A 19,206-nucleotide genomic window follows, 5' to 3' on the forward strand; every position below is an offset into this window, starting at 1 on the left:
AAGTAACACATAATGAGTTAAACATGTGCAATGTCACCCTCAATCATGTTCATTTGTGTTTGGCTGACCAAACATTTATGGCACATTAAATCACTTTCTAATCACGTTATGAAGGAGGAGGTACAAACACACATTTCAAACTTTCTTTAAAAAATACAGAAGTTTCAGTACATTTTCCTGGCAATCTCCTAACTTGTTGGAGACTCCACTAATAATGTTTGCCCAAAGAATTTATGAAGGTCTGACAGTACTTAAATTCAGTGCTCTAAATAAAAAGGGGTGGAAGTTCTTTTAGGGAATAGATATCTTTCTTTTCAATAGAGTCCTCTCTAACAATTCCAATCAATGTAGCTGCTCTCTTACAGTACACTGTTGATTCACACCCACTGCTAAGTAATAGTTTCCTCTTTCAAATACAGTTTTAAGAGTAAGACAGCTTGGAGAAAGAATATCCTTTCAGCTAAATAAACAAACCTTTTTCTGTCGCCAATTGAGTTTGATTCTGAGAAATGCCTCAGTTCTTGTACATTTATTTTGATTTTGATTTTAATATACTTAGAGATCTTTTGAAATGACAACATCCATTTTACTTGCCTGGACAATTCATTCTTAGTTAAGTAGCAGACATATTTTTAACCAGTACTAACAGTGTTTTGCATTCTCCTAACATATTTGACATCATTTTTTCTCTCAGTGCCATCTGAAGATGACATCTAAAGTAACACAAGCTAAAGTATGTCTGCATCCTATTCTGTTTCTAACTGTATATAATCACAGATACATGAGCAAAATTGACATTGATAGCTTCCTCCAAATTAAAATGATTGATATTTTTATGCTCATTCTGTGTATGTAGAAATACTCAGATGTAATCTGAGCAGTGCCTTGCAAAGCTGAGCCTTCAGCCTAAAACTGTTCATCAGTGAGATAGTCCGATCTCTTACTGTACTGAAATTATTATAATAATATCTTATAAAATAAGAAAATATAGGATTGAAGGTGGGTAACATAACGGCATAAGTGGTTAGATATATTTTCTGGAAAGATGATAGCTTTACACTTGCAGTTTTTGACTTGTCTAAATGTTTTAACTACACTTCCAGGCCACAAATGTGTGTGTCTTGTACGGTTCCTCCATAGTCAGGTATCTGCACACTTTACCACTTTCTGAATCTCTCAATTTTCTCAATGCAAGTTTAAATTCAGTATTAAAATAACTTGCATTAAGACTGGGACTTCTGAAGATACCCATATATTTGGCTCTCCTTGAGAGAAAATTGATTCCTTCTGATTTTGGAAAGACAGAAGCTGAGCAAAAGTTTCAGACCTACTTCTGATTTCAAGAGCAAGTTCACAGCATAGGTTGCCTGAGTAATTTCGACTCGTTAGTGTGACCATTACAAACATTTGAGACTCCTGAGAGTCTTGGGTTACCATACCAGAGTGAGGCAGACCAAAATGACCAGGAAGAAGAATGAAGTTCGTAAGAGATATAGTTTTCTTTTGAGATATAAGCAGAAAGGATTAATACCAAAGTGACCATATGCTGATGAGTCACAGACAGTTCCCAAGTTTGGCTTTACTGAAGTAAAACAGTTTCTTTCTTCCTCCCCCCCGCACATGACTAAAGATGCAAATATCGTAGCTGCAGACAGTCAAATGCAGAGCCCAGGCTTGTTTCTGTATTGAAAACTGGTGGGTTTTGACAGTATGTAATAGTCTGGAATATTTTTGACACACAGGAGTCTGCTGTCTCCAATTTTTTTGAGGTCTCCAAAGGATACCTTAATAAGAATTTCAAGACTTCAAAAGAAATAAAGATTCACTGCCCTGCACTGATATGTGCACCTGAGGACGTTAGGATTTTTTTTTTTCTTGCTTACTTGCACAACAGACTTGACGTAGACCATGGCCTACCTTGTCAACTCCAGTGTTTCCTGTCCCGTTAACAACACTTATGGGATTGGAAACTGACCATCCTTTATGTTTGGAATCAGTGTCCCAGAAAGGCACGAGGAAGGAAGCACTGATTGCTGCAATCAAGGCCTTGGTCCAGTGAACTAGTACAGCTGCCACAGAAGTCTAGGAATAACTGGGTTAAAATTTTGCCATGTAAGTTCAAAAGAGCTGCTTGACTGAGGAGAAACAAATACATGTACGATGTTGTAGGAAGTTCAGGCTTCAGTTCCACCACCTGTTCCTTATTTACTCTCACAGTCACAGTCAGAGGTCCACTAGCCAATTGATGTAAAAGACCAAAATGATCAGTCCTTTTTTCTGGGCACTTTGTTGCTATATGGGACATATATAAATCATATTTTTGTTCTAGCAGCAGGGGCTTTTCTCATAGATAAATGTGTGTATTGCCTAAAACAAAGCAAAACACAAAACCCCAGAAATATCCCTAGAAATGGATGATGCATTCAACAATCATTTAAAGGCCAAACACTTGCTGAATAAAAATAAAAACATAACTTGATAGAACCTGGCTCATTGCCCAATTTGCAGCAGAGAACATTTATATGTAGGTGTGTGCTGTTTTTTTGTGGTCTTATAATATCTATTAATGTGTTCCTATCTGTTTCATATTTGAGCCATGTTCTCTACTCAGTTCTCTGACAAACTGAATTGCGAACTAATACATTCTAATGGGACAAGACATTACCTTTATGAATGACCTCATAGAGAAGAGGTTGGCTAACATTGTTGAAAGGCCCGGTGCCAGGCAGCTCTGGGCTATGAAACCCAGCTTGAGCTCAGCAAGACAGATTGCATCATCCCCTTCTTTCCAGTTCCAGCTTGGGATATTTAGCAGATGAGCCTGGAAAAGAAACAAAAAAACCCCACTGGTGAAGAACCAGAAATACTTCCCCAAATACAGTACAGTATCGAAGGAGATAGCAGTGAATGATTTTCTTTGTTACTGGCTTGACTTTTTCTGAGTAGGCGGAAGCACTCCAAGTATTTGAGTTGCTAAGTCTATGCTAAAAAATGTTCCAATCTTACCTATTATAGCCAAAATTTTACATTTCTCAAGCCATATTCCAGCTGTGACAGTCTGCCAGGCCCATCCTCATACCTGAACGAACCACAGAATGTTGTAAAGTTTTCCTTCCCTTCTGTGTATTCCTTTTACAGCACTTTGAGCTACTCTCTGACTGATAAGGCACGTATGTAATATACAGGTACCTAATGTAACTTACATTACAACTTGTGTGAAGCTGCAACCTTTATGAGACATTGTCATTTAATAATACAACATCTTCTGTCTTCTCTATTTAATTCCTTCCACCCTGAAAGACAGTGCTTGACTAGTGAAATATTTTTTCCTAAGACTGCTAATTTTAAGGACAGAATAAAGAAAATAGCTGATGAAGACAGACCTCCAGTATTGACACTGGTCAGTTAGGTATTAATATTGTTCAGTCATTGGCATAACTCTATCAGATTCTCTCTTCCATCTGCATTATAGAAATGCAGACATAAGGAAACACATGCAGCCTTCCTGCTTGTTTACCTTCGTAAGTTAGTATTACAGTTAAGCATTTTCATAAAAGCTCTTTTGAAGACACATTCATTAGCAATACAAAGGAAAAAGGCAGTATTTAAAAGATCTTCCCCTTTGAACTTGTTTAAAGTGGAGTAACACCTTGCTTTTATTCTAGAAAAAGACAGGCTCCTTCCACTCATGTACAAGAAGAGGACATCGCAAGCAACAGTAATTGCTCTTGTTCTAGCCAAAGGTTAAGGTAAAAGGAGTCGTTAGCAGTCAGACCTTCTCAGAACCAGGATTATTGTATTTCATTGAATGAAGGTCTACCCAGCCAAGCTTTTTCTCCAACACTGAGTAGTTGTTGTTGCTTTTAGAAATAATAAAAGCAGCAGGTCACATATGAGTAGTCTGTCCTCTGATATATTCTTCCTAGCCCTGTTAATCAGTAGTTTATGGACTTCCTCATCTCAGGATTGAATTAATTGACTTCACTGCATTTAAAGGTCACGGATTTACCATCAAAATTTGCCAAATTCCTCTCCAAACTGGATTTATAATTTTGATCTCCACAATATTTTTAGGAACAAATTCCACAACTGAATTATGTTTTACATGAAAAAAAATCACTTAATTTTATTTATTTTGTACCTGCTACTTGGCAATTTCAGGTCTATATTGTCATGCAAGAAACACGAAACCACAATAAATTTCCATTAAAACAATAATTCTGTACTTTTTTTTTTTTAAATTATCCACAAAGAGCTGATTTCAGATGACTTGCCTAGAGGCCACCAATTCATCTTGGGTAGCTCTGGTGTAATAAGATGAGCAAAACTTATAGGAGCTGAGTAGCTAAAAGCTCATCTGGGACCAATAGCAACTATGGACACTGTAGCTTTGAGAATTAGACCCTAGGCAATTAATACATGTCAGAGGATTTTGATAAGTTCTCTTGCATATATAAATACAACTGAATTACCTTGTCACTGGATTATATGACAAGGCTTATTAGGATGTTTTTGTTTGGAAAGAGAAATACTTACTATTAGTGGAGATAGAAAAATTGTGTACGAGTGAATGCAATGTACCAAAAAACTCTGGGGAGAGACACTGTTGGTTGCCACATTACCTTATTGTGATACTGCAACATCTGAGTGATAATTCTTATCTTCGGATGATAATTCTTTATTGAAATAACTCTAAAAATAAAAGAAAAAACAAAATAACTTTTAGCTGAGGGGATATTTACATAATGTATCCCAATACATTATTTACTTTACTGTATTGTCAAGTCCCACAATTAAAACTGTACCTTCTTATTCATCTTGCTGCAAAACATACAGATTGAAGTCAGACCTATGCAATATTTACATCTAGTCAAATTCAGTTAATAACCATCATCTAATACTAGAGAACATCAAACTTCAGGAATTATTCAGTTGATTGGTTTACTCCTATGGAATTTGCAGAAAAACAGACTTGTTTTAGCAGCTCTGTTCAGATATGGTACTCATTCTGTTAAGCAAATAATACACTTACAATTATTATGTCATCTTCAATGATTATCTTCATGTCTTTGAATCAACATAATTGATCAAGTTTTCCAATGATAAATGTTTGAAAATAATCCTTTTGTTTCTACTCTACCACATATTATTTATTTATAGTTGCTAGATATTCATATTTAAACACCTTGAATGCAAATTCATCTCAAATTTTATGGATTATTCCAAAGCTCAATATTGAAATAGATATTTGAATTTATAAGATATGGGGCTACTTCCATAATCTGCAGCTTGACTGCATTCTTAATTATTTAATGAGCCTAAGATATACTCAACTGTGTACAGAATAAAAGTGGCTGGAAAGGAAAAAGGTTGAGAAATGAGTGGTTTAATAACGTGTTATGAAGAAAGGAACATATAATTTAAAAATTAAAAAAGCATTGAGCAAATTTAAAGAGAGAAATGGGCCAAAAAAATCAGTTTTGTATATACAAACTAAAGCAGAAAAAAATGATAAAATAATAAAAAAGAAGAATAATCTGAATTACTATGGAATCACCAGTCTCATAAGACTCTGACTACCATAACTGTTTACATCGGTATTTTGTAGGAAATATCTTGCAAACTGCTGGTTTGGCTTGCACTTTGAAGCATATCAAAGCTCGAGCATGAAATAGATAAAAAATGTTGTGTGCATGGTTTTAATTTATGTTATCTTTTGGAAGCAGAAAACAAGTCTTCCTTCTAATTTTCCATTTCTTACTGAATTATTTAATTAAACATTCAATTTTGTTGAATTAAATTCATTTAAAAGTGAGAAAACACAAGAGAATTCCACTCTCAAAATAACACTTTTGCATTTTATTTCATTAAATGTATTAAGAATGCACTGATCTGCAACTGGAATACATTAATGTATGTATGTAATTAATGTCAAAATAAAGTTTCTTGCATTGAAACCAAAAGCATGTTTGGAAAATGAAATTAAGCATATTGAAGCCCTGCACCTTCTACAGACAGCCAGATCTCTCTTGTACCCAGTGAACTTCTGGAGGAGCAATTTTATTTTATTTTATTTTTACTTTCTCCCCTTCTTTCAAGTCACAGCATGCAAACATCTGACAAGCCAGTAAAATTGGTTCATAACACTGACCAATTCTATGTTACAGAATTTTTAAGAAATCATTGTCATTTTAATTTTAAAAAGGAGAGACTGGTCTAATTAAAACTAGGGTTGTATGAACAAAATACAAAAAATGGAATGGCTTAGCTTTGTCGTAACTCTAGCTGCCAGCTACTGACTGACTTTCATCTTCTTCCTTCAGAGAATATAAGGGGGAAAGCAGAACAAGATCTGGTGATCCCTCATGTGGTAACTGCCTTGTCAATCAAAATAAGCAATGTTTGGTCTTCAGTGTAAAAATGGAGGATGGGGCTAGGAGACCACTGTATCGTTACCATCACGAAGTGTATACCTTGCTTTCCCCCAAGCAGCGTAATTACTTGTAGAAGCAGCAGCAACCAAGGAGCAACAAGGTATGACGTGATTAAGGGTCTTGCTGTCCCATCCTTAATGCTGCCCACGCAGAACATGCACTCACGTAACTCACTGTTGCAACAACATAACTGCATTCCCTTTCCTCTCATTTCTATTGGGACTGTGTTCAGCTATGAATACTCAAACCCTAGGTCCTGCAAAATGACTAAGAGTACCAAAGCTTGTGCTCCAAGCATCTCTTCTGACACACTCTTTCTAAAGCAGCTAAATTAAAACAGTGTAGGCAGGAATTTAGGGTATTCTTACCTCTGAACTTTTGAGACAATCTTGTAATTTGTCCCCTAAAAAAAAAAATCCTGCAATGTTCTTCACATGCAACAGATCAGCAATAAAGCTGTGTGTAGCTATAGACTATTTGGACACCAGAAGTTAGCTAATCAAGAGTTAAGAACCAAAACCCTATTAAAAACTAATGACTTTACCTCATAATATTGGAGGCATCTTCAGCATCTGGGTCAGCGCAGTATTTATTGGCAAGGATTAGGCACGCATCTGCTGACTCTATCTGAGACACCAAAGAAAAAGCAAACATGAATAGCAACCTCTCTATCCAGCTCTTCTTTCATCATAAAGTACTAGGGAATCCAACACTGCCATCATGAGTGTGAATGTCAGTTCTTAATACTGCAAATCAAAAATGTTACAAAACTAACATAAGTTAACGTGAGTGTTGATAACAGCTCTCATATACGCAAAGTAATTTCTTGAAACTTGCTTATGATGCTCAGACCAGGTCAGTAGTTCAGTTATTGACTCATATTGTATCAGCTGAGGCATGAAGGTGTTAATGGACATATCTTTTGTAACCAGACACTGAAATTTAAACCCCTAAATCCATAGGAAGTTTCTGTTGTATCAGTACAGTGCTCCCACAAGTCCTGCAGCCTTTTTTGGGAATTTAAGAGAGAATATTAGAGACAGGAAGAGGTGGCTGAACTGATGATTTAGAATCCAAGCACCAGTTTTAGAAAGCGTGAGAACTGATCTGTACACAGGAACTCTATGTTCACACAAACCTTAGCTCTGTTTAACTCAAAGCAGATGACAAGAGAATCTTTCAGTGTATGCAACCAAATACCAACACAAAAAAGGGTGGAATAAGAACACAAAATACTAACACACAATTTTATGGTCATGGAACATTTTGTTCTGATGAACTGAAACAGTGTGTGTTGGGCTACAAAAGGTTAAGCAATTTCTGCAGTCAAAATGGACAAAATACATGATTAATACTCCAAAAAGTGTTAACATTGCATTAAAATATCCTTGGCTAAGTAGCTGGTTTACATTCCAGTAAAAAAAAAAAAAAAAAAAAAGAGAAACATAAAAGAGTTAATGCTGTATCTGACAGCTTGCCATCTTTTTTTTTTCATTTAAGCTTAATGCTTTGCTTTAAGAGTACAAAATAAGTTACCACAGAGAATTCTAGACAATAAAACCATCTCATTTTAGCTACCAAAAATCTTAAATTGTATTATTTTTCTCAGGATTCTAGACAATAGAAAAAGGGTTTGACAGGTGAAAAATTATTTTCTAATCGTTCTGATGAAGGTAAGACAATAGCATTTTAAGCAATTACTGTAAGACAATGTTCTATTATATTAAACATTAACGTAAAATAGACTCTTGCACTAAACCCCAATGAAAAATTCATAGAGTTCAATGGAATGGCAGACAATGTATCTTAAGTCACAGTGTTACTGTAGTATTGAAGATCTAAAGATATAGGGAAACAAGGTTTATAAGTATAGATATTATAATTGATTAGGCAACCTAATAGAGATAGAAAAACAATCTTTGGGGGTTACATGAAGAAGAGCTTTACTGTTTTTTGGTTTGTTTTTTTTTTTTTTCAAATAATGGAATGAGTACTTTAAAAAAAAATACAATTAGCAGGAGAACAGAACAGAGCTGTTACCTTCACTCTCGCCAGGTCATGGGGATTAAGGACTGAACCCTGATAAAATTCCACCTGAGTGAAGTGTCGTTTAAAAAGAGCTTCCAGCTCAAGGTTAGGGGAGATACTGCATCGGGAAAAAGAAGAAAATACAAGAGCAAATGAGAAGTCAGTTTCCATAACTGCCGCACTTACTTCATTTATAAACCAACCCATTTATTTATTTTTAGGTATTCAGACTTCTGGTGATGCTTTTCCTGTGGTGTGGAAACTGTGCAGTGTACTTAAAAGACAAATGCAATACTGCTTTCACTTCCTTGCTTCTGGCCCACTTCATTGTGCTGCTCTGCACGCTCATCATTGGTCAGTTTCTCACAGACGTGAATCCCGAATAAGTGATGCGAACATTTGAAAACATGCTCACACAGCTTTCTCCACAAAACTGTCTAGTAAGACAATCATCCTCTGCATGTCCCCATCATTCTCAAAACAGCTGTCTGAATCAAGTAAGAGAGCTCAATGCAAAAATCACTAAAAGTCAGAAAAGGAACCCTACAGGGATCCTGTGGCCTGTATTAGTCAGAATTAAAACAAACATAATTATGCTGTGACTTTCTGTCTCATTTCATATTGCCATAAACAGGAAAAATTAAATGGATCACAATCTATCATACAATGTGGCACCAACCTTGTAAACACCTCTTCTGATGCCACTCACTAAAACAGAAGGGATTTAATAGCTACATAGTAAGTGCATGAGATCTTTGCCATGCCAGATGCTAAATTTAATAAGAAAACAACAGACACATGAAAATATTTGTCTGTGAAGGTACAGAAGAAAGCAGGCACAAACAAGTAGCCAGGTGCTAAACTCCATTCATGTGCATACTTCCTGATTCCTATCACCATGTATTTTCACTGTGGAATCTAGATCTCTACTATCCTATGACAGTCAAACCTTGTTATGACCTAGAGAGGGGAAACAAGTAAACCATGTAGTTGACGAGATTGGGTCTGAAGTCTGTCTGCTTGAAACACCTATACTTAGCAATAGGTTATAAAACAATCACAGAAAATAACCCTTTTTTCAAAATACATTGTTAACAAAAGCAATTGAAAACACTAATTTTATGGTTATTTGGAGCTTGAAAGAGCCTCTATCTTCCCAAAAAAAGACACAGCTTAATTTAATGAGTTTTAGTAACAGATAATAAGACTAATCTTGAAAGATTACTCACTTATGGAGAAAGACGATTTCTACGTTGACATCATCCCTATCCTTGTGCAGGAAGTCCTTCAGGAAGTTGGACACACTTTCAAGTGTTATGTGACCACAGACAACTATGTGCCTGTTACAGAAAAATCAGAATTAATCTTGCAAAGAAGATAAAACAAGCAAGCCAGAAAGCAAAGAAGGAAATTATAATTTATTGGCCAAAAAATGAGTATTAGTCTCTTCTTGATGTTTGTCTAGATCCTATTCCATGAAGTCAGAGAAGAAAAACAGCAGTTCCAAAAGGTGCTTTGCAATTGCAAATTTGCAAAACTCTCACTTGTAAAGACTACTATTAACAAACCATTTGGCCAAGTTGTATTACACGTTTGACAATAAGTGGCATCACTTTATATATATATATATATGTGTGTGTGTGTGTTTATACATTGTATTAACCAGTCCCTCTCAAAGTCATATTTCTTTATTTTACACATCTTTCTCCACATCTTTACTACCTCTACTGAGATTTACTGTTGAAATTTTTGGTTTATGACATAATGAGAAAGCAAATCTCCCTAAAATGATTCAGTACTTTTCCATGGTTGAAAGCAGACGCTTATGCCAATGAAGGCAATGCAACGCTTGCTAATTATAGGCCATAAGCAGTAAAAAAAGAAATCTTTTTCTTACCATAACTCCTACATGGAGGGAACTTTACAATAAGACATCATTATTTATTGAACCATTGCAATAGATTCTTTAGAAAAATCAGTTCGCACTGACTGTGATGTCACAAAGGTTTCTACTGCTCCACGTTTCCATTAATAGATGTATCCAACCATGTACGATGGAAGCACAATATATACCTACATTCACATTCTTGAATTCTACATCTTACATTCTGAGAGGCTGAAGAAAAGGTCTAGGAAATTGTACTCTTCCTGACTTAAGGGATCTTTGCTCCTTTATTATTGTAAAGCAAAGTCCAAAAATCTGTGATTAGAATATCCTACATTGTCTCACAATTTCCCACATAGAATAAACTCAACCCCAGCTTGCATCACTGTCATGGGTTTAAGACAGATGGTGATTTTGATAGGCCTATTGCTAACACTTCCATTTACCCCATTGCTCACAGAAGTCAGGAAGAGGGACAAGGCAGTATAGATACAATTCCTGAACTAACAGAAAGTCAACTTCATTACAGGCACATAGTCTATGCACAAATGCTACAAACACTCAATTTAGCAAACTTATTTGGCACTTGAACTGTCAAATGTGAAGCAAAGTAATTCCAAGGGTAAGAAGCAGACCATCCAAGTCTCACCTACTTCACAATTGTTCTGTGGAAAACTCAGTAATGCAGAAACCTCATTGGCTGGAAACAACAAATAATAGGTGGCAGCAATGATTACTTATGTAATGGGCTATTATAGGAGTCTACTCTTGTTTCATAATTTGATGCTTGATGAAATGTGTGTGAAAAGTTCATAGAACTCATTGGAAAAGGGATAATTATGCAGAAGAAAGAATGTATCAGTAATATGCATCACACAGTGAATAATATCACCATCATGTAGTGTTATTTTTGCAGTAGTTCAGATGGTCACTAGAAAAGCAAAACACAATAAGCTATTATGCCAGTCCAGCACACCTTATGATATTGATCTACTATTTCCACTTTTATAAATAGCGTAGCACAGAGTTTTCCAGTTTTATTTAGAAATATGATAAACTCAAACAGTCCTTTTGCATGAGTTCTTAGTGACATCACCAGGACACAGATGTAATTTTAGAAACAGCAGCAACAATGTCAATGGTTTCATTCTTTTTAACAGGCAAGGAATTTGTTTATATGAGACACTGATCATGTTGTTTTACATTTAACATATGACTCAATACTATGAACTTTTATTGCTAAACTAGCTATCCAGAGTGTCCGTTTTGACTTCAGTAAGATTTTGGTGCAGTAGGGGTACACAGCACTGAGTTCTAGGACAGTAAACAATGAAAAAGACAAAAATCCCCAAGTTAAAGCTTTTCTGTTTTATGAGGTGGTAAGCACAATATCAAAAAACAAGACACAAAATATATTAGCTCATCCTTTTTTGGTGCAAGGCATCCTTAATAGGTTTCCTCTGGGATCTTTGCAGCTTAGCAGAGTTTGCAGCAGCCTCTGTACTGGATGAAACCATGCCTATATTCCCCCTTGAGAAGCACTCTTCCTCAGTTTCCCTAGTGGTCAATTGCCTGAGCTGCCAGCACTGCGTGTGCATGTGTTATTGCACACACAGTTAGGTCAGGGTAATAACCTTCAACACAGAAGGGTAAAATATGATTTCAAGCACTAGGATTCACTCCCCATCAAATGGATGAATCTTCACCCCATATATCTATGTAAATGGAAAACCTTAAGAAAGTTCAGATTCTGAAGAGACGTTTAAAACCTTAGTAGTTTATTAGATCTAAATTCGGAACAGACTGTGTTTGATACACTACATTACACTAACATATTGGGAAGTTCTAGCTGTCTAGTGGTATTCAGCACTTTTCCTGAGTGTAAACCCATCTGGCATCAAAAAACACAAAGGCCCAAGAAAATGATAAATAACAGCTAAAAATATTAATTTGTATTCCTCATACAGTCTGTACAAGTTTTCTAAGATGACTAATTTTAAACTATGGCTATTATTTTCTTCAAATGTTTCCATCCATTACTAATTAAGAAATTGAACTTTCATTTGCATAGTTCATGCATTATTTTTAATAATAGAATTAAGTTCTTCTTAGAGACAAGTGTTCTTTACAGATTCTGCACTTTTAGCTTTAGCAGGGCCTCTTCCTGAATGCTCTTGTGCTACACTTGTGTGCAGAAAATTTACTTCCTTCCTAGGAAATTTCACTTCATATGGGTTCTTTTCTGTCATTAATTAGAGTTCAAATTTTTAAAATATTGGTCAACTGAAAAGAAAAATTGCAAGATAGTGTGCAACCCAAATTACTCTATTGCAGAAGAAATTTTCATAGGATCATAAGATTACAAGATAATTTAGGTTGGAAAAGACCTCCAGAGGTTACCCACTTCAAAAACCTGCTAAAACCAGATGCATTTGGTACAATAATTCAATCCTGTTATGACTCTCATTCAGTAGGGTTTCATAGCAATCTGCTTCAGTGAAAATAAAACATTTGGCTGTCAAATACTCTTGCATTTGAGCATCAGGACTGATTCTTTTGGAAGTGTCAGAAGGCATCTGCACCATGGTTTCATTTTAGCGCTCTGATTTGGGGCTGGACATTATATATTCTTCTCTTTTTTGCTGTTCTTATATAGTGCAAGACAGTGTCCTGAGCAATGATTGCAACAAACCTCTTAGTTTCCGAATAGTATTTTCTGATGAGATACTTGCATTAATTTTTGATTGAAAACTCCCACAAAAAAAAAATCTCCTTTTAACATAAATTATATTTTTGCTTAGAAGTAGAAGAAATTGAAAACAGACTTCCTATTTGCCCAAAGAGAGTTATTACGTACATTATTTAAGAAAACTTGGAGAGCTTATATTGTTCCAATCTGTCTTGTATATGATACGAAGATTTATAACTTCCTCTGTTTGTTCCAATAAAGATTCCCTTCCCATGTAACACCCATTTTCTTCCATGCACCAAGACCTTAAGTAAAGTCAACATACTGGATATCTTTTGCTTTCAGCTAGAGTTGGTTGGTAGGAAAATACTGTATTAATAATTTTGTGTCAACAGAAATGTCTAACCTCTGCATTAATCTTTGGTTTATGAAAAACCCTATAAGTAATACAGTATTCAGCTAAATTATTATGATTTCCAGGGGTTATTTTTCACTCTCTAAAAATGAAATTTAGAAATCCCCTTACAATACTGAAAACAATGATTCAGGAATTTAGATATTTTTATTGCTGATAAGTACTGAGGAGGGCTAAGGTTTCTGTTAAGTAATAGTTGTCATTGGTATCATGTATCAGAGGGGTAACTGGTTTAATATACCATTGGGAATCCATATTATATGATTGTGATGCTGCAAAAAGAATCTTTTACAAAGAATCAAAAGCTTATCAGGAGCCATACTCTATCAACCATTAATGCCAGACTAATCCATGCTCTCCGATAAGTACTTAGCATTCTCAAAATTAATTACAGTGACAAATATGAAAAATTAGTACAGTTCTACACAGTTGATTTCAACTGTGATCCTACACAGTTAAAATTCTCGACCTAATTTTTTTCCACTCAAGTATTGACACAATGATACATTTGCTAAAAATACACTAGCTTCTTACAAAGCAAACAAAAATGGTGATAAAAGGTCCAAAGCTACCACAGATACAGTTTGAGGAAGAAAAAAAAAAAAAGAAATAAGCAAAAGCTAAAACATCTAAGATTCTGACATAAGATAATTGAGAACATACACTTATTGCATATAAATAGTACTGTAAATGAAAACAGATCCACCGTGAATAGGATTCTTCAAAAAGGATCTTTGCATGGTTCTTCCTTCAGAGGACACAATATGAAAGGCAAATCTTTTGCCTGTTTATTTTGAAAGAAATTATATCCATTTTATTGAACAAGTATAAAGAACTTGAAAAAACTCCCTCTAACTAGTCTGTCATAATAAATCAAAGATAACAAATGCAAAATTCTGCTCAGCATTCAGTTGAATACATGGTGTTCACTTGTCAAGTAACTCAATGAAGTGTGAGCACATATTGATCTAGATGTCTCTATAAAACTATAATATTTATATCAAATACATATGCTCAATTCTCCTTATGGTCTTTCTGCTTAGTGTTCTGATCATGCCTTCATCTACCGACCATCTAAATTCTTTCTTTGTATACCAGTAGCAGGCTGCTGTGGTTGCAGTAAACCGTTTCTTGTAAAGTCTAACTTGTTTTCCTCAACAAAGGATGGGTCTCAGTCACTTTTTCTTATTAAGAAAAGTCAATAAATTTCAACAGAGACTGTACACATGGTGGGTTTGTTTATCTATTACTGGCATGCATTCTCTAAATATACCACTTTACAGTATACTTCTAGCTGTTTGTGTTTTTTATGATTTACCTAACATTATTCAAGATTCTATTAATTCAGCTCAATTAGGTGCAAACTTTATGCATGTACTTATGTGTCTCTTATTCAGTTAAAGATGTGCCTTATTTTAATATAAACTCCACTCTCAGATTAATACAGATAGAGTAATAGGTGCTGTACAGTCATGATTTAATGTTTTTCTCTTTTTTTTACAGAAGACTTCAACCCAGGGATGGTCCTCTAAGGACCACTTATTTAGCCACTGTGTATAGTGAGCCAGAACGATATATTATAATATTTTAAACATTAAAAAAACTTGTCAATGTATTGCAGATATGACAAAAGCAAAGACTGAGAACCACTCATCTAGAATGGACTCTTGTGGACCAAAAAAAGACATAACGTATTTGTTTATTAAAAATACCTCTAGTAGGTATGAAACTAAAAAGTGATACTCCCGAACTTCCCTTTTGGCAGTAGTCATTCATGTCTGTGAACACAGAGCTCTGAAATCAAGACATAATATTTTTTTAAAAAATTCTTCTGTAAGGTCTCTATTTTCTCACTGATTCTCCTATCAGGCTCATATCTTCTAGTACAAAGGAGACAAGTCAAAAACATTGTCTGTCAAGTGTGTAACAACCCAGCAACTTTATTTTAACATTTGTTCTCCTTCAAATATTTGCTAGAAAGCAGATTTTCATTATTCTCTTTACTCCTGAAGGATTAAAATTTTCAAAAGTGTTGAAGTTAGTGAAAAGCCAAAAGCACTGACTCTCAAATGTATAAAAGTGTAAAGATATAAAATGTATAAAAGTAAAAGTGTATAAATGTATAAAAGAATATGACTACATGGTGACTGGAGATGTGATTGCAGTATCTGAGAACATGTCTGAGGTACCTTTAATTTCTGTAAATTGGACTTGATAGCTTCAGCTGCCAACTATTTTAGGAACCAGAGTGAACTCGTGCAGCCTGTACTGAAGCTGCTGTGATTAATTCTGACAGAAACTATCTGTTCTTCCCAATAGGTTCCATACTCTTTGGAATCTCTCTAATATTGTGAGTAAAGAAAAAGGAATTAGTGCCAGAAAACACTCAAAGAGCTACATTCAGCATATAGTATACAGTACAGATCAGTGCAACAGCACTGGATCACACACCAGATTAACTTAAGTGGGTAAACATCAATGCCAGGCATTTGAAAGTTACCTCTGATGCAGATATTAAATTTAAAAAAATCAAAAAGGAGTAATTTAAAATTCTCTTAAGCATAAAATTGGTAATTTGTGACAAACATAGTCACACACAAGACCCTAATTAGCTGTGAATTATTACAGCTATGAAACTATATCAAGTGCACGTATACAAATCCAGGTTTCAGTCTTGTTCAGTGAATATTGGTGGTATCTCACTGGTAATTTTTAAATATTAGAAATAGTACAGAAGAATTCACTTACCCAGGTCCTCAAATATTTTATGCCCACCTAAGTGAGATTTCTCCTAGCGAACAGGCCAACATAGTGCATTTCAGATATTTTAATCCTGGATAAATAGCATACTCCTTTGTTTAAACTGCATATCAAAGCTTGCATCTAAGTCTGTTTGCAATAGCACACTAACATAAGCGATTCATTGTGAGCCGCTTTGTTTGTTTGAACTTCCTTTCTCAGTTACAGCTAAAAGAGTTTACCTTACATTTTTATGATCTAAGGAATTGTGCAATGCTTGTCTATAAAGCAAGTTAAGAAATAAAAGTTAATATTCTTTGCTTGATGCATACCTCTGAAACTGCAATAAGAAGAAGAATGCACAGTGATTTGTTTCTGCCAGGGTCTGGATTAATTAAGAGGCTTCCACTGCAGCTTAAAGCAAAGGATGTATATTCATCCTTTCATTCAGTCTCCATGGTAATACTACCTAGATTATTTCTGCTTTCATAAAAAATACCACAACATATCACCATAAGGAATAAGTGACTAATTTAGTATAAATAGAAGTAAAAACTGCTAGATACTATGGCATGCACAAAGAGTCCATACTAGAAAGCTTAGAGTAAAATGCAGGAGTAAACCCCATCTCCAGCACTAGTGTCTCAGTTGCAAACAGACCTTAATCGACTGCTCTAATCCCTCCGAACCCTGGACTTCCTTCTTGTACTATTTTGTGCAGCAGATATCACACACACAAGACACCCTGTTATTACTTTTGAAATCAATTGAAAATATTTTTTCTTAAATAAATTGCTTTCTGTGTTCCTACCATTACTCATTTTCAAATTGCCTTATGCATTTTTTAAATGCTCAGTGAGTCAAAAAATAACTAAATCCTTTGTAAGCAATGCAGGAGTTAGCAAAGTCTTTAAGATTTTTGAGCATTTCATTCATGACCAGAGCCAATACATTTCTTTCCATAGAAATCACTCTAAAATGTTATGACTAATTTTCTGCAACAGAACCTGAGTGAAAACAAAAAGTTATAATTCATTAAAACTTGCTGATTAATTCACCACTTCTGCCATCTCACATTGCACTCCTTGGAATGTCCACACTTAAAGTCATGGGCTATATATTTTGTAGAACATGGCAGATGAGCAGATTTATGAACCAGATTCAGTATTTCTTGGGGCAAAATTTAGACAGCAACAACTGCTATTTTGATGCCAAACCAAAAAGTTTTTTTAAAGTTTACGCAGAGAGAAAGAAAAGTCGAAATTTTTACAATTTTAACTAGAAATATAAAATTAGTGCTGTTATTGTAGGAATGGAACATGGTTTAGACCTAGAATATAATGATATTATGACTTAAATGTATATGTCACTTCCGACATTTCCTTACTTGCTTTCATAAGAATGGATATAGTTTAATAAGCATCCAAAATTGGAAAAAAAAAATAAAGTTTGTCCTATTAGTTCTATCTGTCAGTCTATTTAACACTCATCAGATTTTCTTTATCACTAAGTGAGACTTCATTTGAAACAGTGGGATTAGAAGAATGGCTAGCAGATGGGAAATAGAGACACCCCTGGGGATCATAATGCAATCCATGTCACATTCTCTTATTACATTCTCATCCCACCGGAAAATAATATCTTACATATTGTATCAAATTGTTTAATATAATAATCTAATGTCACTTTCTTTGGAGCTACGCCTCTCATTACTGCAGCAAATGGTCCTGTGCCAAAGTATTTGGATAAGCCTTGAATTTTTTTTTCTAATTTTTAATCAAATTCAAATGTTTAATGAGTCCAAGATGGCCTGTCAACTTAAATTATCTGTTTGTCTTTCTGTTTACCATATCTATCTGTCTACAGTTTTTATTTTTCTCTGTGAAGTTTAGTTATTGAATCCCATGTTTCCTTCTGGAAGGAATCTCTAACAGATGATTCTTCCTGTTGATATGTTGATGATTTGCTAATTTATGGCTTGTAAATTTAAGAAATCTGAAGAAATCTCTGGGAAGCAGAGCAGACCATGAGAGAAGAGAAACAAGAGGTTTTAATACCTAATACAGTAAGAACTGTGATTTCATTAAAATACAATTTTTAATATTATATATTGACTACAGTAATGCCTCTGGATCTTTTTTTTTTTTCCCCATCTTTTGAAAAGTGAACAATTTAGCACAAATAGTTAGTGTTGGGACAAGATAAGCAGTTTATATGTACACATACATGTTTATAAAATAATAATAAACCCCTTCTCTGCCAATATCTATTAATGTGAAGCTGTGTTCTGCTTGCTGCCCTCATAAAGAGTTTCCATTGGATTTGATAGCAGTTTCTCATGAAAAAGGCAAAACGAACTTATTCCATGGAATTAAAAGTCAATAATTCAATGTAGAGGAAAGATTGAAAAGAAAATAAGTTATCCAGTCTCTCTTTCAGTCCATCAGTTTACAAATGTTCTTTCCATACGCTTTCTAAAGCTTTGTGCAGGCTGATTTACAATAACCTAATGTCTTCAACTGGAAAATATTTCACAGAATTAAAATCCAGTCTGATCATATGAACATATGAGTACAGAAATGAAACAACTGAATAAGAACAATCTTGATTCTCAAGTAAATTGGTAAATGCAGAATAAAAGGTTAATTATAAATTAGTAGAGATAAAACAAATCTGGATCTTTAAGCAAATCTCAGACCTGACCTGAGCCATATGAACGTTATAAATAAACAAACAAGCCAACCAATCAATGTTGATTTTTTTTTTTTTTTTTTTTTTTTTGGCTTAAAAGAAATAACATAGATAATCTTGTAAGTCCTGTTTTGGCTAAGACTGAATGTCTAAGTTCCAAATATCACAAAAAGAGTTCAACAGCAGAATTCTACTTATCCAATACCAAGAATTTCTTGAAGAAATCTGTTGTCTCATAACTATAAATGTCACGCTTTAAGTCTTAAGAGGTTAGTTGGAACACTTCAGAAAATCATCCAAAGCCAAAGCGACCACTGCCTCTTTC

The 19,206-nt window shown here is 34.7% G+C and overlaps 1 protein-coding gene across 19 annotated transcripts in view; it reads right to left on the reverse strand.

Annotated features, from left to right (window-relative positions):
- The window catches only part of KCNMA1 (potassium calcium-activated channel subfamily M alpha 1), a 501,788-nt gene that overhangs the window by 146,888 nt on the left and 335,694 nt on the right, over window positions 1-19,206 (reverse strand). For all 19 annotated transcript variants that reach the window (XM_054831099.1, XM_054831098.1, XM_054831094.1 and 16 more), the window contains 5 exons: window positions 9,692-9,802; window positions 8,475-8,580; window positions 6,979-7,061; window positions 4,623-4,692; window positions 2,666-2,821 (listed from right to left, as the gene is read on the reverse strand). In XM_054831099.1, coding sequence (XP_054687074.1) covers window positions 2,666-2,821; window positions 4,623-4,692; window positions 6,979-7,061; window positions 8,475-8,580; window positions 9,692-9,802 — 526 coding nt within the window. The remainder of the gene's footprint in view (window positions 1-2,665; window positions 2,822-4,622; window positions 4,693-6,978; window positions 7,062-8,474; window positions 8,581-9,691; window positions 9,803-19,206) is intronic.

Source organism: Grus americana, chromosome 7 (genome assembly GCF_028858705.1).
Source record: "Grus americana isolate bGruAme1 chromosome 7, bGruAme1.mat, whole genome shotgun sequence".
NCBI lineage: Eukaryota > Metazoa > Chordata > Aves > Gruiformes > Gruidae > Grus > Grus americana.